At 52.7% G+C, this 22,026-nt stretch overlaps 1 protein-coding gene across 2 annotated transcripts in view; it reads right to left on the reverse strand.

Moving 5' to 3' along the window:
* Positions 1–16,095, reverse strand: part of LOC137322949 (transmembrane protein 182-like) — a 36,910-nt gene extending 20,815 nt beyond the window's left edge. The window contains exons 1-3 of one of the 2 annotated variants that reach the window (XM_067986207.1): positions 15,752–16,095; positions 7,021–7,116; positions 3,234–3,371 (exon numbers count right to left, since the gene is read on the reverse strand). In XM_067986207.1, the coding sequence (XP_067842308.1) occupies positions 3,234–3,371; positions 7,021–7,116; positions 15,752–15,898 (381 nt within the window). In that variant the 5' untranslated portion in view covers positions 15,899–16,095. Of the gene's footprint in view, positions 1–3,233; positions 3,372–7,020; positions 7,117–15,745 lie in introns of both variants that reach the window. The other variant, XM_067986206.1, reaches the window with a different exon arrangement.
* Between the last annotated feature and the right edge of the window lie 5,931 nt (positions 16,096–22,026).

Genomic DNA, 22,026 nt, shown 5'->3' on the forward strand with positions numbered 1-22,026 from the left:
AAAGGTACTGGTGAAGATGCAAAAACAATTTGCAAAAATGATACCAGAACTAAAAGTTTATGACCATCAGGAAAGACTGAACAGGCTGGGGCTCTTTTCTCTTAAAAAAAAGGCTGAGAAGTGACCTGATAGAAGTCATTAAAATTAAAAAAGGGTGATCGAGTAAATGTAGAGAAGATGTTTCCAGTCCAAAACTAGGGGCCATAAATAAGATAGTCACTAATAAATCCAATAAGGAATTCAGGAGAAACTTCTTTACTCAGAGTGGTTAGAAAGAACCACTTTCTAAAGAGTGGAACTTGCTACAACATGGAGTAGTTGAGGTGAATAGCATAGAAGCACTTGAGGGGAAGTGAGATAAGTGCATGAAGAAGAAAGGAACAGAAGGATATGTTGATAGGGTGAGATGAAGTAAGGTAGAAGGAGGCTCGTGTGGAGCACAAACACGGTAGAGAACTGTTGGGCCAAATGTGCTGTAATAATATTTAATAAAGGCCAACATTCTTTTAGCCTTTTTGATTTGTGTACATGTACACCCAAATTTCTGCTTGTCCACAGTTTCTGGTTTCTCACCATTTAGAAAATACCGATTTATCTTTCTTGGATCCAAAGTGGATGATCTCACACTTCCTCACATTGCACTCCATTTGCCACAGTTTTGCCCACTCACTGATTCTGTCTATGTCCCTTTGTAACACCCTGCTCCCTTCTGCACTATTTACTGTGCCTCCTAACTTACTGTCATCTATAAACTTCAATACATAACTCTCTCTTCCTTCATCCAAGTCATTAATAAATACAGTGAAAAGCTGAGGCCCTAGTGCAGATACCTGGGACACACCACTTGTCATATCCCGTCAATCAGAGTATGTATCCATTATCCCTAATCTGTCTCTCACCTCTCAACCAATTTCCAACCAATGTCATAAGGTTGCCTGCAATTCCTTGCATTTCATTTTTGCTAATAATCTCTTGTGCAAAACTTTATCAAATGCCTTCTAGAAGTCCATGAAGACAACATCCATAGACACTCCCCTATCCACTATGTTAGTGACCGCCTCAAAAAATTCATCTAGATTAGTTAGACATGACCTACCATTCATAAATCCATGCTGACTCTCTTCGATCAGCTTACATGGTCCAAGTGCTCAGTCACTCTGTCCCTAATGACAGAATCTAATAACTTCCCCACAACTGATGTTAGACTGACAGGTTTCTCTCCTACCCTTAAATAACTTTCCAAACCAACAGTACAATTTCTGAATCAAGAGAACTTTGTAAGATTACTACTAATGCATCTGCAATTTCCTCACTTACTTGTTTTAATGCTCTGGGGTGGAAACCATCAGATCCTGCAAACATGTTTATCTTAAGTCCCCTTATTTTCTCCATTACAATTTTTTAAAACTTATATTAAATTCAATAAGTTCCTCCCCTTGGTTTATTTTTTACTTTCCCTTGTACCAGTGGTATTTTGTCCTCTTCCTCCACTATGAAAGCAGATTCAAAGTATTCATTTAACAAAAGTGCAATTTCCTTATTGTTGATTACAGTATAATCTGCGTCTGTCTTTAATGGGCCCACATTTCCCTTAGCCACTCTTTCTCAATATATTTATAAAACTTTTACTGTTAATCTTAATATCCCGTGCAAGTTTCTTTTCCGTATTCCCTTTTTGCAGCTCTTCAGGCTTTCTTTGTGACCTTTTGTCGCTTTTAATAGCTATCCCAGTATGCTGGATTTCCACTTTTCTTTGCATTTGGTTAAGCCTCTTCTTTTAGCTTTATACTGTATCTTACCTCATTTGTTGACCATGGTTGGCTAACTACACAAGTGGAGCTTTAGCCTTTTAGGGGTATGTACTGGTCTTGTGTTGTATCAAATACTTCATTGACTACCTCTCACTGTTTGTCTGATCGCCATGACACTCAGTATATAGCCATAATTTGAAGCGGTGTCTTGTAGCCAGCTGTTTTGATGGTATGAGACCACATGGATGTTGGAATGGTATCCTTTGAGATTTATATATGCAATTGTTTTATTTGGGGTTATTGTTAATTGTTGGGGTTAGTAGCCTCATGGCTACGAGGTGCTATAAATGAGGTCCAGCATTTTGGGAAACCAACCATCTGGTAGAAGCATTGCACCCTCTAGACATGCACCTTATTTTCCATGGGGGAATTGACATACATGTTGCCCTGGCAAAAAAAGGCCACTTGCCGATGCGAGGCCCAGGCCATTTTCATTTCAGGGCCTCATATAGTTAGGCCTGACTCCTGCCTGAACCCGGTATTAATGTCGTGGTGTCAGCAGGCACTAAAAAAAAAATCAAGTCATTATCTCATGACTGTTGGTGGGAACTGTGTGCAAATTGGCTGCCGCATTTCCTACATTACAACAGTGACTACACTTCAAATGTACTTCATTGGCTGTAAAAAGCTTCGGGATGTCCAGAGGTTGTGAAAGGCCTATATAAATGCAAGATTGTTCTTTCTTCTAATTCTATTACCATCAATGTAAAATAATGATAATGAAGGCTTTAGGTTAGTTCTAAAGCCTGGCTGGGTAGATGAAATTCTGTCCGATTTTACAAGATCAGCTGATATAGGTCTCCACTTAATTTCCCGGCTCTTGCGCGCTTGATCCACGCTGGTGAGAATGATCCTGCCAACCATAGAAAATGCTCTTATATTTCAGTAGGGCCATTACAGTTGCATAGTTTCATTCATTTGAATCATACTTTTCTAAAATTCAAGGGCAAAATTTGTGTCTTTGCTGATTTTTCAAAAATAGCAAAAAGTAGTATTCCACTTTTACTCAAATCTACTTTCTTGCTGTATTTAGCTAGGACAGCAAATCTGTCCCTCCAATCATTTTGCAGACAGTGCAGTACCACATTGCACAGGAATAGTAACTAGGAAGGGAGATCCATGTAGTCATGGGAAGTGCTCTTAATGCCCCCCCCCCCCTCCTCTGCTGCCTACTTGATTATGGTTGTGTCGATATTGTCAAGTGGCAAGTAGACCAGGCACCAGCTCGCAAGTAGGGAGGGAGGAGAGCCCCCCACCCCGACTGGGACAGTCTTGACTGCGTCCTAACAATCAAGACAGATGGTCATTTGTGGAGGTTTGAGATGGATACAGGTGCCACACACTCTAGGGAGACCAGAGATGAGTAAATTAAAAAGCTAAATAATGTAAAGAAAATTCAAATTGTTTAGATATAAAACTCACAAAGGATAAGTGTGTAAACCCGCCACGTATCGGTCTGTACTTAAAAGTTTGTTTCAGTTGCTGGAAAACTGGATCATCATTTATAGGAAATGATTCTTGATTCATTCCAGTTGAATTCCCTGTTGCACTTGAGTGTTCCTGAAACAGAAACATATATTACATTTAATTGAATTAATCCTTGAAAACTCAGCTAGATAAGGTAGTGAGCTGCTGAGTCCTACAGACCAAGAAGATCCCAGCTTCAAACCCACTTTATAGAGTTCAGCAGTGGAAGGATTTTTAGAGCCATTTTTTTGCTGTAATCCTGACACTGAATAGTGCCAAAATTCTGCTGTTCCTAAAGGGTTTCGGTATTTTACTCTTCACTGCTCCTAATTCCTCCACTGTAACTGCTAACAAAATGCCCAGCATTAATGCCATTATACCTGTACTGCTGAAACATGCTAGTTGAACTGCTTTAGCTTCATTCATCCATTTGCAATGAAGGTTCTTGGTGTTATGGATTGCTGAATTTGGATTGTGCTGACTACAGGTTTGTTTCTGGTGTTTCCTTGTATGTTTGGAATTTGGCACCCATTGCCACCCCCCCAAAGTCCCTTCCCTTAGGCATCCCTCTCTACCTGTATTTAAAGGGGGAGGAGGATGATAATGATGAGGAAGTGTAGGAAGGCCAGAGGGATGCCAGATTGGTACGGCAAAATAGGCGTAGATTGGTATGAATCCACCTGCTGCACTACACCTGCAGTTCAAGGTGTTCATATCTCAACTTGTCATGGCACCACCGTATCAGAAGACTGGTTTCAAAAAGGGATAATAACTGAGTTATGCCAACTACTTGTATCAGACTTAGAGCTTTCATCCATCATTGCCACAGCACCAGGTGTGTTAGTTAAAATGGCAAACATGGAGGAAAACATTTTGCAATCAGGCCTCTCCTCTCCCATTACTCCACGATGATCCTGGAGAGCAAAGATAACTGCCGACTTATTTTCTCCACTGCAAAACGTTACCTTAAACCGCTCACATTCAACAAGTGTAAGGAGATTATGGGCTTTTGCCACTATGATTGAGACCATCTGATCAGCTGTCCATTTGTATTTCAAAATTGCAATTGAGGCATGCCACAGAACACCAATTTGCATCTTACAAGTGGCCTTCCACCTGAAACAGGGTGCACTCTGGCCACCCATCTCAGGACCCTACCCATGGCTACTGCAGCTAATAAACGGGGTGGTAAGTGACCCAATGCCATTTTCAGGCTACTATTCAGTCTAAACATGATGTTAATTGTGTAGTCATAAGTCTGTTATTAAAAAAAAACTGTTAGTTCATGAATTCATGTCTAACTTCTTTGAATGAGGTAAGGAAATATAGGTTTAGAAGATATCTAGGGAACCAGGCTCGGGGTTAAATAATCAAAGCTTTAGCTGAAATTGCTGTGTCACCAAACAGACTGCTTTTGAATTAACTTACTGCAGCTACGGGATGCCTAACTGGCATGAGCATCCTGTCATTGCAACTAAGGGAGGCATCATAACAGTATCCCCACTCCTTCAGACATACTAGAATGATGAAGCTAGCTAGAACTCCTGTAATCTTCAAGGCTTATAGAGTGACTCATCAATTGCAGGGACTAAGAAACATCGTGCTAAGGATAAGGAGAGATAAGGGGGTGGGGGGGGCGGCACAAGGCACTGTCTCTTCTGGACAACTATGTATTGTCCAGGTGATTGGGTAAATTAAGGGGCATATCGGGGAAAATACCTGATTGGATGTATTTTGTCACAGTTCCGTTCTTTTGGGGTATAACTGGAGGGGTCTGAGATTTTGTTAGTGTAGAAGCAAGAGAAGCGAGAAGCAGACAGACCTTCTACCCAGAACAGAACGGGTAATATAATTCTTGTTCTGTACTGTTAAGTACTGCTTAGGCACTTGCGTGTGTTGATTCTTGTGTAAACTTAATAAAGTATCACTATATCCAATTGGAGTCAAGTCGAATCATTTTGACACTCTAGGGTATTGAATCCTCTAAAGGATGGTTGGTTTGGGTAATGGTCAATATATTTTGGACTGCTTAATGTAAGACAGTTTAAGCAAGCTAAATTTTAGGCATTTAATAAACCCCAGCCGTGGATGGTAAACCTCCAGCTGTTTCTTTAATGAGAAGTTAAACTGGAGAGGTTAAAGACTTATCTGGTTCACTTTAATTAATATTCCTTAATTTGGATGGATGGTCAGTAAAGTTGGTGGCAAATTCAATGGAATGGACCGCCCCAAGGCTCAGTGCTAGCACCCCTGCTGTTCATTGCCTACAAATGATGAACCAGAATTCCCTAACGTGCAAAGATTCATCTATGCAAAAGATCTCAGCATCACAACCCAATCAAAAAGATTTGAGGACATGCAGTATATCCTAACTGACTCCCTGAGTGTACTTGGAGAACACCATCATACACGGTCCCTGAATGCCAACACTTGCAAGAGAACAAGTTTGTGCTTTCCGCATGAAACCATCAGGCCAAGCAAAAACTCCAGATAACGAAGGATGGTACAATCCTTGTGCACTACAAGTATCCGGCGTACCTTGGGGTCACATTAGACCGAACGCTGACATTCAAAGAGCACATCAATATGAAAAAAAAGTGAACTCCAGGAATTGTGTACTCCAGAACTGACAAACACAAATTGGAGATCTGATCCCAAGACACTCTGAACAACCAGTCTCACCCTGTGCTACTGACTTGCAAAGCACTGTACCCCAGTATGGTCATGCTCAAGCCATACACACAAAATTGATACTGAACTCAATCAATCCTGTAGGATCATCAAGGGAACTTTGAAACCGACTCCCACACTGCAGCTATACTGCCTCAAGGGGATTGCACTATCAGTGAGGTTGGAGGTCCTCAGTAAAAAGGAGACACAAAAACAGGCATCTGATCCTAGAGACCCAAGGGATGTTTTTTGTTTTAAAAAAAATGAACTCTGGCTCTGAAAATCCCTTACCCCAAAATACCACAATGGAAGGTTACAAAGTAACTAAATGGTAGGAAATGCTCATGAGCATAGAGAACTTGGTTCCTTCAAGAAGGAGATAGATATATTTCTTAATGCTAAAGGGATCAAGGGATATGGGGAAAAAGCGGGAACCGGGTACTGAGTTAGACGATCAACCATGATCATTTTGAATGGTGGAGCAGGCCCGAAGGGCCAGATGGCCTACTCTTGCTCCTACTTTCTATGATTCTAAGAACAACTCGGCACCAGGAACTCACAAAAACACTGGAGTATCCTAAATCAAGCGAGAGCTAGAGTGGCAAAGACTGGTGACAATATGATTAAGTGGAAGCCGAGAAATGACCCCAGATGTGAATATGGAGAGCCTAGGCAAACACTTGAACATTTCCAAAGATGGTACAAAACTAAGTAGGGGGGGGGGAATTATAGTGATGGGATGGATGTGCAATTCCTCTCTTTTCTTACTTCCCAAATTCAATTCTGACACTCTGGGTAGGCCCCAGTTGGAGACAGTCACCTTCCCACATGGAGAAGAAATTTGGAACAAAATTTGGTCTACTAATCTGGGTAATGAAGCATTTGTAGAACTCTAGGAACAGATGGGCTGCATGCCTTCTCAGTTATAGATGGTCTGTGACCTGGGAAGACCAGAGGGTAGAAAAATTAAGAAAACATTAAAAACTTAAATACTGTCAAAAATCCTGGTTGTTTAGGTGCAGGTCTTACAGTTGACAAAAGGTGGGTCTGTGCCAGGTCTCAACTTTGTTACCTTGTTAATGGATGATGTCTGAGGTCGGTCCTGTGGTTGAACAATTGAGAGAGGTGATTCTTGGGTTCCACCAGTTAACTTTTCTGTTCCATTTATCTGAAAAAGATGTATTAAATATAACCAAACCCATCAAAATCAACAAGGGATTAAACAAAGTAATTAATGTAAAATATTAGGCTGCCTGTCATGGAGGGATTTGGTGCAGCCTACCATTCAAAAACCAAGTGACAAATTAAAAAGGTAGGAAGTTGGAAAAAATAAGGGAAGCCGCCTTACTGACAAAATCAACCTGGATATGAACAATAATCTGGACAAATTCTCAAGTGACAGGAATGAGATGAGATCCTTGGTACTTTATTTACAGCTAAAGGAAATGTAGGTAAAGGTGTTTTTCATGCACGTGATGAAGATAGTCAAAGATCTGCTGATACAATTGGTAGACAGGGAAATTAAGAGAAGATCATGTCAATGAGAGCCTGGTCTCTTGCTCTAGCAACCTTCAAAGGGTCTTCAGCAGCAAGTGCTTTTGACCCCTCCTCCTCTGCTTGCATTGATCGTTTGCCCAGCGCCTCTGCATGCTCCATTTTAATAGGACACAAAGTTGTCATGCATGCAGCACAATCTGATAACCCAGGAGACTTCAGCTGGGCTGCGCTGCGCTGTAAGAAACCTGCTAATCTATCAAGGCATTGGAAGCACTACTTCAAGATGCCTGTGGTATTTTCAATAATGACTTTGCTAGTTACATGCACCTCATTGTATTTGTGCGAAGCAGCTGTTCACAGGTGTCATTAGCTAGAACTCAAGAATGTTTGCTTGATCTCAGAGAAGCCAACCTTGCACTCTTTGTGGATCAAATAATGGGGCACTGTGGGTTGCTTTAAAGTAAACATAGCATAACTGCTGACTGGGAAGCAGGCATTGACCTCCATGATCCTTTGTATAGGTGAGCTGAACAATGAAAGAATACTAGCCTTTTTGACTCACAAAGCCAGAACTATTGTTTGCAGGAGCCCATATAGTAATATGATGCCATTAAGGATGCCCTGCAATTTCAAAAAAAAGTGCAGTACCCTCTTATACAGTTGCTGATTGTCATTAGGGAAATTATGTAATTGCCTGTCCTGACAAGCAAGTTACCAACCATTAGCTTGATACATCTATGCACTGTAGATTAACTGATTTTTAAAAATTCGTTCATGGGATGTGGGCGTCGCTGGCATTTATTGCCCATCCCTAATTGCCCTTGAGAAGGTGGTGGTGAGCCGCATTCTTGAACCGCTGCAGTCCGTGTGGTGAAGGTTCTCCCACAGTGCTGTTAGGAAGGGAGTTCCAGGATTTTGACCCAGCGATGATGAAGGAACGGCAATATATTTCCAAGTCAGGATGGTGTGAGACTTGGAGGGGAACGTGCAGGTAGTGTTGTTCCCATGTGCCTACTGCTCTCGTCCTTCTAGGTGGTAGAGGTTGCGGGTTTGGGAGGTGCTGTCGAAGAAGCCTTGGTGAGTTGCTGCAGTGCATCCTGTGGATGATACACACTGCAGCTACGGTGCGCCGGTGGTGAAGGGAGTGAATGTTTAGGGTGGTGGATGGGGTGCCAATCAAGCGGGCTGCTTTGTCCTGGATGGTGTCGAGCTTCTTGAGTGTTGTTGGAGCTGCACTCATCCAGGCAAGTGGAGAGCATTCCATCACACTCCTGACTTGTGCCTTGTAGATGGTGGAAAGGCTTTGGGGAGTCAGGAGGTGAGTCACTCGCCGCAGAATACCCAGCCTCTGACCTGCTCTTGTAGCCACAGTATTTATATGGCTGGTCCAGTTACGTTTCTGGTCAATGGTGACCCCCAGGATGTTGATAATGGGGGATTCGGCGATGGTAATGCTGTTGAATGTCATGGGGCGGTGGTCATTGCCTGGCGCGAATGTTACTTTTCACTTATGAGCCCAAGCCTGGATGTTGTCCAGGTATTGCTGCATGTGGGCTTGGACTGCTTCATTATTTGAGGGGTAGCGAACACTGAACACTGTGCTGATGTCTAATGTGGCACCCTGGAATGAGTCTGAGGCACAAAAGGGCTGTGATGAATTTGACAGCCACCAACACTGCTGTGCCCGTGAAAGACTTTGGTTGTGGCACAACTTTGCAATAGTCCCTGTAGTGAATCAGTCTATGAAGATAAGGTTCCTTGGACAACAACCACTTGCACTTATATAGCTCTCCCGAAGTGCAGGAAGGCATTTCAGAATGCTTTACAATAATGAAGAAAGGAATACAGTGGGCACAGAGCACAGAGAAAAGGGAAGCAAATGTCTTTCGAAAAGAAAGGTTTTAAGGTTTATGAAACCAGAGAGGCAGAGTGAGATGGAGGGAGCGGGATAGAAAACTCCAGAAAGCAGGAGTATAGTAGCTCAATGAACAGCTGCTGATGGTGGTGGTGGTGCAGACAATCAGGAGCTAGAAAATGTCTGATGTTAGAGAAGATTTATAGAGCTGCAAGGGAAGGTATTGCTATTTGGATTTCTTACCACCTGCATTCATGAGCTGACCTCTTGGAATCAGAAGGATACAGCGAGGCTCAGCAAATCAGACCAGAATTTGTATACAGTGTCACCACCACTTAGAAGTGCTAGCAGGTAACTCAGCTGACTTTATAGTACAAGCCCCAAGAATCCATTGCTGGATTGTTTTTCCCACCCACCAAAACAAAATAACACAAAACCTACTAAGCAACGAGTGGTGGCAGCCAGAAGGAGCCAAGTATTAAGTAATTATTCATCTGAGCTTTAATTTACAGTCTTTTCTATATAATAGCTTCAGGTGGTAGGACAAAATGTGGCATGCATGATGTGGCCCTGCCTGGACTTGCGTACCATGCAGGGTGAATACACATGTATGAAGGTTGCACTCCTTGAGTAGAAAGTTGCACAGCTTGAGAGTCAACTGAACATACTCTGCAACATTCAGGAGGGAGAACGTTTTCTGGAGCAGACTTTCCAGACTGTGGTCACCCCACAAGTTGCTCTGAGTAGAGAAACTGGAAAGGGAAACTGGGTGACCATCAGCAGATAGGGCAGGGTAGAAAGGGTATCATCTGTGGAGCTGGACTTGTCTAATAGATATAGACAAGTGGTGATTGTAGTGGTTCTATAGTCAGAGGGGTAGATAGTTTCTTTTTTAGCCATCATCCACAGTCCCCCATGGTATGTTGCTTTTCAAGTGCCAGGGTTCGGTACAACAGAGTGAATACAAAAGGTTCTGTAAGGTACACAATTTTTGGTAACAGTTAGATTGGCCACTTCTAACTTTGGACTTGTCAACTAATGGAAACAAAAACAGCCTGCAAGTTGTTGAACAGACATTTTATCAGTTAACTACAAACCACAGACTTTTGCCTGCTGCTAAAAAAAAACAGCAAAGAGATATAGGACTGAAAAAGGTCACAACTTTGGACACTGCATCAGCAAAATGGAAAAGACCCCTTTTATTGTGGTCATAAGGCGGCTATAAGACTAAGACAAAGAATATTACCTTAATTAGTATGGATCAGGCTCATTGAATTTTGCTATCATCAGGAGAGGCAAAAGACAAAGACAAGGAAGGATCACTTCTGTAAGACACTCCCAGGCTCTCCTCCAGAACAACTGAACAGGTCTACATTGTCCTGGTTTCTTCAAACCTCCTTCCTTAAATAGTGGAGTGACATTTGCAATATTCTAATTGAACTGTATAATTGCAAATCTAGAGAGCTTTGAAAAATTATGACTAACGCATCTACAATTTCCTTACCTATTTCTTTTAATACTCTGGGGTGGGTGGAAACTATCAGGTCCTGGAGATCTGTGTGTCATTAAGTCCCATTATTTACTCATCCTTTTTTAAAAAAAATATTAAACCCACTAAGTTCCTTTCCTTGATGTATTTTTAGGTTCCCTCATACTGCTGGTATTTATTCTTCTTCCTCCACTGTGAACACAGATGCAATGTACTCATTTAAGGAAGTGGCAGACTTGTTATTATCCATTTAATGGATCCAAATTCCCCCTTACCATTCTCTCTCAATATATTTATGAAAACTTTTACTATTAGTTTTGATATCCCTTTCAAAATTTTTTTCATACTCTTTTGCATCTCTTTTTATATCCTTTTGTGGTTTTTATAGCTCTCCTAGACTGCTGGATTTACACTTCTCCTTGTTTTACTGCATAAATGAAACTTTTGCCATTGCATTGTACCACAAATTTATTTGAATACGTCTCACTTTTCCTCTACATTTACCCATTAACAGCTCAGTGTAGTTTACTGTGGTCAATTTATTTCTCATCCCCTTGAAGTATGCCATACTTCAATTTAAAATCTTAAGTTTGTGACTCTCATTGCAACCTCTCAAACCTAATAATCAAATTCAATAATATCACGGTGGATGGTTAAGGTTACTTAAAGCTGCACGGTTTATGTCCTTGCCTCTTAGTTATTACCTTCTGTTTAATTTTGGAAGCCCCGTAATTTCCATTTGGATAAGTGTTACAGGAAGAGCAAATAACTAAGCACAGCATTCGTTTCTGCATTCATTTTCTATTTCTTAACACCTTCTTTCCCCTCCGCACCCAATTCTCTCTCTCACCAAATCTGGTTTTAAAGGAGTAGCAGAATGATCTCCAAATGGAGTTTTGCAGTTGTGAAGGTGAGCTCAATGTCAACAAGTGAGGGAGTTGAGTTTATTGCCAAAAGGGGACTGCGCTGACAGGAGTCATTTGGGCAGTAAGATCAGATCCTAGTCGGATCCACAGCTCCCTTTATGAAAATGTGTGAAGGACGCAGAGCCTTCCAGTGAGTTAGCCGATCATGGTCTGTTAATGGGAAGGTGTGTATTACCACAGCGAGGGGCCAGGCGCCTCCTACAGGGTCTCTTCAATCTGGCAGCTCTGTGGGAAATCTCCTCATTCTCCTTCTCAAAAACAAATAAGCGCAGCTCAGACCTCAAAATTAAACTTTTAAAAACATTGCTTAAAAAAACTTTCAACATTTAACAAAGAGTCTCTTAAAAAATACAAACTTTAAAAAAAAACTTTAAAAAAAAACAAACTTTAAAAAAAAAACTTTTAAAAGTCTCAACAAATCTGATCTATACTCGGACAAACCATGGAAAGACGAACCCAAGTTTTAAAGAGTGAAGACTTTCATTCGGGCGGCTCCGAGACCTTTCTGCCCCTCAACTACTGAGCCTGGGGGTAGACACCGGCCGGGGGTGGGTGCTCGGGGCTAAGGGGGGGGGGGGTGGGTGGGTGCTCGGGGCTAAGGGGGGGTGGGTGCTCGGGGCTAAGGGGGGGAGGGGGGGTGGGTGCTCGGGGCTAAGGGGGGGGGGGGGGTGCTCGGGGCTAAGGGGGGGGGGGGGGGGGGTGCTCGGGGCTAAGGGGGGGGGGGGGTGGGTGCTCGGGGCTAAGGGGGGGGGGGGTGGGTGCTCGGGGCTAAGGGGGGGGGGGGGTGGGTGCTCGGGGCTAAGGGGGGGGGGGGTGGGTGCTCGGGGCTAAGGGGGGGGGGGGGGGTGGGTGCTCGGGGCTAAGGGGGGGGGGGGGGTGGGTGCTCGGGGCTAAGGGGGGGGGGGGGTGGGTGCTCGGGGCTAAGGGGGGGGGGGTGGTGCTCGGGGCTAAGGGAGGGGGGGGTGGGTGCTCGGGGCTAAGGGGGGGGGGGGGTGGGTGCTCGGGGCTAAGGGGGGGGGGGGGGTGGGTGCTCGGGGCTAAGGGGGGGGGGGTGGGTGCTCGGGGCTAAGGGGGGGGGGGGTGGGTGCTCGGGGCTAAAGGGGGGGGGGTGGGTGCTCGGGGCTAAGGGGGGGGGGGGGTGGGTGCTCGGGGCTAAGGGGGGGGGGGGTGGGTGCTCGGGGGTAAGGGGGGGGGGGGTGCTCGGGGCTAAGGGGGGGGGTGCTCGGGGCTAAGGGGGGGGGTGCTCGGGGCTAAGGGGGGGGGTGCTCGGGGCTAAGGGGGGGGGTGCTCGGGGCTAAGGGGGGGGGGTGCTCGGGGCTAAGGGGGGGGGGTGCTCGGGGCTAAGGGGGGGGGGTGCTCGGGGCTAAGGGGGGGGGTGCTCGGGGCTAAGGGGGGGGGTGCTCGGGGCTAAGGGGGGGGTGCTCGGGGCTAAGGGGGGGGTGCTCGGGGCTAAGGGGGGGGTGCTCGGGGCTAAGGGGGGGGTGCTCGGGGCTAAGGGGGGGGGTGCTCGGGGCTAAGGGGGGGGTGCTCGGGGCTAAGGGGGGGGTGCTCGGGGCTAAGGGGGGGGTGCTCGGGGCTAAGGGGGGGGGTGCTCGGGGCTAAGGGGGGGGTGCTCGGGGCTAAGGGGGGGGGTGCTCGGGGCTAAGGGGGGGGGTGCTCGGGGCTAAGGGGGGGGGTGCTCGGGGCTAAGGGGGGGGTGCTCGGGGCTAAGGGGGGGGTGCTCGGGGCTAAGGGGGGGGTGCTCGGGGCTAAGGGGGGGGGTGCTCGGGGCTAAGGGGGGGGGTGCTCGGGGCTAAGGGGGGGGTGCTCGGGGCTAAGGGGGGGTGCTCGGGGCTAAGGGGGGGGGTGCTCGGGGCTAAGGGGGGGGTGCTCGGGGCTAAGGGGGGGGTGCTCGGGGCTAAGGGGGGGGGTGCTCGGGGCTAAGGGGGGGGGTGCTCGGGGCTAAGGGGGGGGGTGCTCGGGGCTAAGGGGGGGGGGTGCTCGGGGCTAAGGGGGGGGGGTGCTCGGGGCTAAGGGGGGGGGGTGCTCGGGGCTAAGGGGGGGGGGGTGCTCGGGGCTAAGGGGGGGGGGTGCTCGGGGCTAAGGGGGGGGGGTGCTCGGGGCTAAGGGGGGTGGGGTGCTCGGGGCTAAGGGGGGGGGGTGCTCGGGGCTAAGGGGTGGGGTGCTCGGGGCTAAGGGGGGGGGGTGCTCGGGGCTAAGGGGGGGGGGGTGCTCGGGGCTAAGGGGGGGGGGTGCTCGGGGCTGGGGGGGGGGGTGGGTGCTCGGGGCTGGGGGGGGGTGGGTGCTCGGGGCTGGGGGGGGGGGTGGGTGCTCGGGGCTGGGGGGGGGTGGGTGCTCGGGGCTGGGGGGGGGTGGGTGCTCGGGGCTGGGGGGGGGTGGGTGCTCGGGGCTGGGGGGGGGTGGGTGCTCGGGGCTGGGGGGGGGTGGGTGCTCGGGGCTGGGGGGGGGGTGGGTGCTCGGGGCTGGGGGGGGGTGGGTGCTCGGGGCTGGGGGGGGGTGGGTGCTCGGGGCTGGGGGGGGGTGGGTGCTCGGGGCTGGGGGGGGGTGGGTGCTCGGGGCTGGGGGGGGGTGGGTGCTCGGGGCTGGGGGGGGGTGGGTGCTCGGGGCTGGGGGGGGGTGGGTGCTCGGGGCTGGGGGGGGGTGGGTGCTCGGGGCTGGGGGGGGGTGGGTGCTCGGGGCTGGGGGGGGGGTGGGTGCTCGGGGCTGGGGGGGGGTGGGTGCTCGGGGCTGGGGGGGGGGGGTGGGTGCTCGGGGCTGGGGGGGGGGGTGGGTGCTCGGGGCTGGGGGGGGGGGTGGGTGCTCGGGGCTGGGGGGGTGCTCGGGGCTGGGGGGGGGGTGGGTGCTCGGGGCTAGGGGGGGGGTGGGTGCTCGGGGCTAGGGGGGGGGTGGGTGCTCGGGGCTAGGGGGGGGGTGGGTGCTCGGGGCTAGGGGGGGGGGTGGGGTGCTCGGGGCTAGGGGGGGGGTGGGTGCTCGGGGCTAGGGGGGGGGTGGGTGCTCGGGGCTAGGGGGGGGGTGGGTGCTCGGGGCTAGGGGGGGGGTGGGTGCTCGGGGCTAGGGGGGGGGGTGGGTGCTCGGGGCTAGGGGGGGGGTGGGTGCTCGGGGCTAAGGGGGGGGGGTGCTCGGGGCTAAGGGGGGGGGTGCTCGGGACAAAGGGGGGGGGGGTGCTCGGGGCTAAGGGGGGGGGGTGCTCGGGGCTAAGGGGGGGGGGTGCTCGGGGCTAAGGGGGGGGGGGTGCTCGGGGCTAAGGGGGGGGGTGCTCGGGGCTAAGGGGGGGGGTGCTCGGGGCTAAGGGGGGGGTGCTCGGGGCTAAGGGGGGGGTGCTCGGGGCTAAGGGGGGGGGTGCTCGGGGCTAAGGGAGGGGGTGCTCGGGGCTAAGGGGGGGGGTGCTCGGGGCTAGGGGGGGGGTGGGTGCTCGGGGCTAGGGGGGGTGGGTGCTCGGGGCTAGGGGGGGGGTGGGTGCTCGGGGCTGGGGGGGGGTGGGTGCTCGGGGCTAGGGGGGGGGTGGGTGCTCGGGGCTAGGGGGGGGTGGGTGCTCGGGGCTGGGGGGGGTGGGTGCTCGGGGCTGGGGGGGGGGGTGGGTGCTCGGGGCTGGGGGGGGGTGGGGGGTGCTCAGGGGGGTGGGGGGGGGTGCTCGGGGCTAGGGTGCTCGGGGCTAGGGGCGGGGGTGGGTGCTCGGGGCTAGGGGCGGGGGGTGGGTGCTCGGGGCTAGGGGCGGGGGTGGGTGCTCGGGGCTGGGGGGGGGGTGGGTGCTCGGGGCTGGGGGGGGGTGGGGGGTGCTCAGGGGGGTGGGGGGGGGGTGCTCGGGGCTAGGGTGCTCGGGGCTAGGGGCGGGGGTGGGTGCTCGGGGCTAGGGGCGGGGGTGGGTGCTCGGGGCTAGGGGCGGGGGTGGGTGCTCGGGGCTAGGAGGGGGGGGTGGGTGCTCGGGGCTAGGAGGGGGGGTGGGTGCTCGGGGCTGGGGGCTCGGTCGGGGGGTGGACACGGAGTATCATCACCGGGCACGGGTTCAGGACCAGGTGGAAGCGGCACTCACCTCCTCCTCCTCCTCCTCCAGCTCCGTGTTGTTCGCACTCGGGCAGGTAACGGCGTGGAGCCAGTAATTGGTGCACGAAGTTAAGAAGAACAGAACCAGCGCTGCGGCCGCGAACAATTTCGCACAGTTCAGAGCCACCGGTAGTTGCTTCATGGTGCCGGTCGGGTGTGTGTGGTGTGTGGAGAGAGACCCTCACCGCCTCCCCTCCAGCCGCCCGCTCTCCGACTGAATAATCCTGAGACTGCCCGCCGTCCAACCAGATCAAACCCTCCTGCACTTCCCTTTCCGAGAATTCAGTCTCACGTCTGTGGTTCGTTTAATTAAAAAAACACAAGGGAGAGAGAGGGGAGGGAAGGGGGGGGGGAGCAGAAGCATGATCGGTGGGGAAGGAAGGAAGCCCCGGGGGGGGGAGAGGGAGGAAGGAAGCCCCGGGGGGGGGAGAGGGAGGAAGGAAGCCGGGGGGGGGAGAGGGAGGAAGGAAGCCCGGGGGGGGGTGGGGTGGGGAGAGGGAGGAAGGAAGCCCGGGGGGGTGGGGGTGGGGGTGGGGAGAGGGAGGAAGGAAGGAAGCCCGGGGGGGGGGGTGGGGGGTGGGGAGAGGGAGGAAGGAAGCCCGGGGGGGGGGGGGTGGGGGTGGGGAGAGGGAGGAAGGAAGCCCGGGGGGGGGGGGGGGGTGGGGGTGGGGAGAGGGAGGAAGGAAGCCGGGGGGGGGGGGAGGGGAGAGGGAGGAAGGAAGCCGGGGGGGGGGCGGGGGGGGGTGAGGGAGGAAGCCCGGGGGGAGGGAGGAAGCCCCGGGGGGAGGGGGAGGGAGGAAGCCCGGGGGGGAGGGAGAGGGAGGAAGGAAGCCGGGGGGGGGGGGGGGGTGAGGGAGGAAGCCCGGGGGGGGGGGGGAGGGGAGGAAGCCCGGGGGGGGGGGGGGGGAGGGAGGAAGCCCGGGGGGGGGGGGGGGGAGGGAGAGGGAGGAAGCCCGGGGGGGGGGGGGGGAGGGAGAGGGAGGAAGGAAGCCGGGGGGGGGGGGGGGGGAGGGAGAGGGAGGAAGGAAGCCGGGGGGGGGGGGGGGGAGGGAGAGGGAGGAAGGAAGCCCGGGGGGGGGAGAGAGAGGGAGGAAGGAAGCCCGGGGTGGGGGGTGGGGGTGGGGAGAGGGAGGAAGGAAGCCCGGGGGGGGGGGGGGGGAGAGGGAGGAGGAAGCGCGGGGGGGGGGGGGGGTGAGGGAGGAAGCCCGGGGGGGGGGGGAGGGAGGAAGCCCGGGGGGGGGGGGGGGGAGGGAGGAAGCCCGGGGGGGGGGGGGGGGGAGGGAGGAAGCCCGGGGGGGGGAGGGGGGGAGGGAGAGGGAGGAAGCCCGGGGGGGGGGGGAGGGAGAGGGAGGAAGAAGCCCGGGGGGGGGGGGGGGAGGGAGAGGGAGGAGGAAGCCGGGGGGGGGGGGGGGGAGGGAGAGGGAGGAAGGAAGCCCGGGGGGGGGGAGAGAGAGGGAGGAAGGAAGCCCGGGGTGGGGGAGGTGGGGGTGGGGAGAGGGGAGGAAGGAAGCCCGGGGGGGGGGGTGGGGGGAGAGGGAGGAAGGAAGCCGGGGGGGGGGGGGGGGAGGGGGAGGAAGGAGCCCGGGGGGGGGGGGGGGAGGAAGGAAGCCCGGGGGGGGGGGGGGGGAGGAAGGAAGCCCGGGTGGGGGGGGAGGGGGAGGAAGGAAGCCGGGGGGGGGGGGGGGGGGAGAGAGGGAGGGAGGAAGGAAGCCGGGGTGGGGGTGGGGAGAGGGAGGGAGGAAGGAAGCCCGGGGGGGGGGGTGAGGGAGAGGGAGGGAGGAAGGAAGCCCGGGGGGGGGGGTGAGGGGAGGAAGGAAGCCCGGGGGGGGGGGGGGGGAGAGGGAGGAAGGAAGCCCGGGGGGGGGAGAGGGAGGAAGGAAGCCCGGGGGGAGAGGGAGGAAGGAAGCCCGGGGGGGGGGGGGGGTGAGGGAGAGCGGAGGGAGGAAGGAAGCCCGGGGGGGGAGAGGGAGGAAGGAAGCCCGGGGGGGGGGGGGGTGAGGGAGAGGGAGGGAGGAAGGAAGCCCGGGGGGGGGAGAGGGAGGAAGGAAGCCCGGGGGGGGGGGGGGGGGGGAGAGGGAGGAAGGAAGGCCCGGGGGGGAGAGGGAGGAAGGAAGCCCGGGGGGGGAGAGGGAGGAAGGAAGCCCGGGGGGGGGGGGGGGAGAGGGAGGAAGGAAGCCCGGGGGGGGGAGAGGGAGGAAGGAAGCCCGGGGGGGAGAGGGAGGAAGGAAGCCCGGGGGGAGAGGGAGAGGGAGGAAGGAAGCCCGGGGTGGGGGGGAGAGGGAGGAAGGAAGCCGGGGGGAGAGGGAGGAAGGAAGCCCGGGGGGGAGAGGGAGGAAGGAAGCCCGGGGGGGGTGGGGAGAGGGAGGAAGGAAAGAAGCCGGGGGAAAGGAAGGAGGGAAGGAAGGCCGGGGGGGGGGGAGGGGGGGGGGAAGGAGGGGGCGGAGCCAGAGGAAGGGGGGCAGGAAAGCCAGAGCAAGTGGGGGGGAAGCCAGAGGAAGGGGAGAGGGGAAGCAGGAGCTTGGAGGGAGCAGAGCCAGGGTCGGGCAAGAGGTGGAGAATGTGGTCCAGACAAGGAGATGGATCACATTTTCTCCTCCCCGCCCCCTCTTTGGACCTGGATCACCATCTTAAGCATGAACGACAGCGAGTTGTTTTCTCGGAAAGCCCAGCGCATGCACGGCATGTGACGCGTTATGAGATGCAGTGTCGCTCTTCACTTTGTATTGTAAAAGGTGACCACCCACCCCCCCACTTTCTACCCAATGAACCTGAAAGAAATCCATGACCCACACACGGTCACCACAGTTCTCTCACAGAGTGTTTAGTTTGATGGAATGATTAGTGACAGTGTGGGTACTTCCGGTTTTCGATCGACACAAGACGTTCTCTGTGCGTGCACCGGGCCACCCGATGACATCACTCTCAGCGAATGCTAAAAAGCTACAGCTCCGCTCGTGACGTCACTTCCAATGATGTTTCCCTCACCCATTCTCGTTGAATAAAATGCACCTCACAAAACCAACCTTGCAGCTCAAATTTTGTAAAATAGTCTATGCTATAGATTTGTCAAATTCAGCATCAGAGAAATGGTTACAGCTCCCCACATGATCTTGCAGTGCCCGTTCATGGGGCCACATATTTGAAGGGGCCCACAAGTCAATGCTGCCTGGTGTAGAGTGTTTACAGAGTCAGAGCGAGGCAGATGGCTACTCAATTATGGAGGCCTCACTCCTCCAGCAGACAGGCGAGTTTTTACACTTCATGCTGATAGTGTGCCATGCGTGATGCCAGGTTCAATGACTTGCAGAAATTGGTGCCATGCAGCCCTCCATAGAGTAGGGCCTGGCTTGCCAGTGGAAATAATCTTTCATTATTTACCCACAGTACGGTTCCCAGGATTCACTAACCACTTTACTAGCTAATCCTCTCTCAGCATCGCTCCCACTCACCATGTTCTTGCTGCTGTTCCCAACTCTGCAAGACTTATCCCGCCCCGTTCCTCTCTGCCCCACCCCCCATTCCCCAGTCTCCCTCTTATCAGGTCGCATCTAAGTCTAAGCTGCTTTAAAATAAATAAATGTAAGGAATCCTACAACACCAGGTTATAGTCCAAATGTTTTATTTGAAAATCACAAGCTTTCGGAGGCTTTCTCCTTCGTCAGGTGAGCGAGTGTGGGATTCCATGGAAGGTTACCGCATTTATAGTCAGAGAACAATACCTGGTGATTACAGATAATCTTTCCAACTGCCCGTTGTCAAGGCAATCAAAGTGTTCAGACAGAGTGATGTTACCTACAGGACCACCGAATACACAAACGGCCAGAACACAAAACAGAGAGAGAGGGAGAGAAACATCCGAAAGGAAGAGAAACCGTTGTGTTAAAAACAGATAACTTTTTTTCGCTGGTGGGGTTACGTGTAGCGTGACATGAACCCAAGATCCCGGTTGAGGCCGTCCTCATGGGTGCGGAACTTGGCTTTCAATTTCTGTTCGACGATTTTGCGTTGTCGTGTGTCTCGAAGGCCGCCTTGGAGAACGCTTACCCGAAGATCGGTGGCTGAATGTCCTTGACTGCTGAAGTGTTCCCCGACTGGGAGGGAACCCTCCTGTCTGGCGATTGTTGCGCGGTGTCCGTTCATCCGTTGTCGCAGTGTCTGCATGGTCTCGCCAATGTACCATGCTCCGGGGCATCCTTTCCTGCAACGTATGAGGTAGACAACGTTGGCCGAGTCACTGGAGTATGAACCATGTACCTGGTGGGTGGTGTCCTCTCGTGTGATGGTGGTGTCTGTGTCGATGATCTGGCATGTCTTGCAGAGGTTGCCGTGGCAGGGTTGTGTGGTGTCGTGGACGCTGTTCTCCTGAAAGCTGGGTAATTTGCTGTGAACTATGGTCTGTTTGAGGTTGGGTGGCTGTTTGAAGGCGAGTAGTGGAGGTGTGGGGATGGCCTTAGTGAGGTGTTCATCGTCATCGATGACATGTTGAAGGCTGCGGAGAACATGGCGTAGTTTCTCCGCTCCGGGGAAGTACTGGACGACGAAGGGTTGCGTCCCATGTTAGTCTTCTGAGGAGGTCTATGCGATTTTTCGCTGTGGCCCGTCGGAACTGTCGATCGACGAGTCGAGCATCATATCCCGTTCTTACGAGGGCGTCTTTCAGCGTCTGTAGGTGTCCATCGCGTTCCTCCTCGTCTGAGCAGATCCTGTGTATTCGCAGGGCCTGTCCATAGGGGATGGCCTCTTTGACGTGGTTAGGGTGGGAACTGGAAAAGTGGAGCATCGTGAGGTTGTCCGTGGGCTTGCGGTAGAGTGAGGTGCTGAGGTGCCCGTCTTTGATGGAGATTCGTGTGTCCAAGAAAGAAACCGATTCTGAGGATTAGTCCATGGTGAGTTTGATGGTGGGATGGAACTTGTTGATGTTATCGTATAGTCTCTTCAGTGATTCTTCGCCATCGGTCCATTGGAAGAAAATGTCGTCGATGTATCTGGTGTATAGCATTGGTTGGAGGTCCTGTGCAGTGAAGAAGTCCTGCTCGAACTTGTGCATGAAAATGTTGGCGTATTGGGGTGCGAATTTGGTCCCCATGGCTGTTCCGTGTGTTTGGATGAAGAACTGGTTGTCGAAGGTGAAGACATTGTGATCCAGGATGAAGCGGATGAGTTGTAGGATGGCGTCTGGAGATTGGCTGTTGTTGGTGTTGTGTATTGATGCTGTCGCAGCGATGCCGTCATCGTGGGGAACACTGGTGTAGAGTGCCGAGATGTCCATCGTGGTGAGAAGTGTTCCTGGTTCAACTGGTCCGTGGGTGCTGAGTTTTTGTAGGAAGTCTGTAGTGTCGCGACAGAAGCTGGGGGTTCCCTGTATGATGGGTTTCAGGATGCCCTCGACGTATCCAGAGAGGTTCTCACACAGGGTTCCGTTGCCTGATACGATAGGACGTCCGGGTGTGTTGGCTTTGTATATCTTTGGGAGGCAGTAGAAGTCTCCCACGCGGGGAGTACGTGCGATGAGAGTGCGTAGGATGCTTTGAAGGTCTGGATTCCACATCATTAAAATAAATAGGCCCAGCTCTTTCAGCCTATCTGAATAACTAAGGTTCTTTAAGCTAGGAATTATTCTCGTAGCTCTCCTTTGAACCCTTTCCAAGGCCACTGTATCACCCCCCATGTGAGGGGACCAAAACTGGGTTCAGTACTCCAGATCCGGTCGAACCAGTGACCTGTATAATGACAACCCAATAGATTTATCTACAGCTTCTATACATTGGCTATGAACCTTCAGTCACCTGTGCACAATAACACTTAGATCTTTTTCTCTCTCAACCTCTTTCAGTATTATCCCTTGTATTCTATGTTGGTCCTAACAACATGCATGACACTACATTTATGTGTTATTTGCCATTTTGGTGTTTAGCGTGCAGGCAGGCTTTGATGATAGCTTCACTAGGTTTGTAGACCATTCAAAGGTTCACCTGCTGCTGCTCCCGAGATGTCCTTCCACACCAGGCACTGCAGCAGGCTAGTCCCAGACATGATGGTAATCAATGACTATGGGCCACGACGTTGAGGACGAGGGGAATAAAGCACCACAGCGACAGATAGTTCCTCGCAACTTGTTGGAGGTGAGGGGTAGGTAGGGGTGAGTTCATGGAAATGATTGATGGTGCAGTAAAGAAACAGAGGGCGATCGTTGCTCTCCAGGATTTCCCTAGAGTAGTAGACAGTCTTGGCAGAGGAGGGTGAGGCCTGAAAGCTCTTGATGTTGTCCAT

The sequence above is a fragment of the Heptranchias perlo genome, chromosome 6, assembly GCF_035084215.1.
Source record: "Heptranchias perlo isolate sHepPer1 chromosome 6, sHepPer1.hap1, whole genome shotgun sequence".
Lineage (NCBI taxonomy): Eukaryota > Metazoa > Chordata > Chondrichthyes > Hexanchiformes > Hexanchidae > Heptranchias > Heptranchias perlo.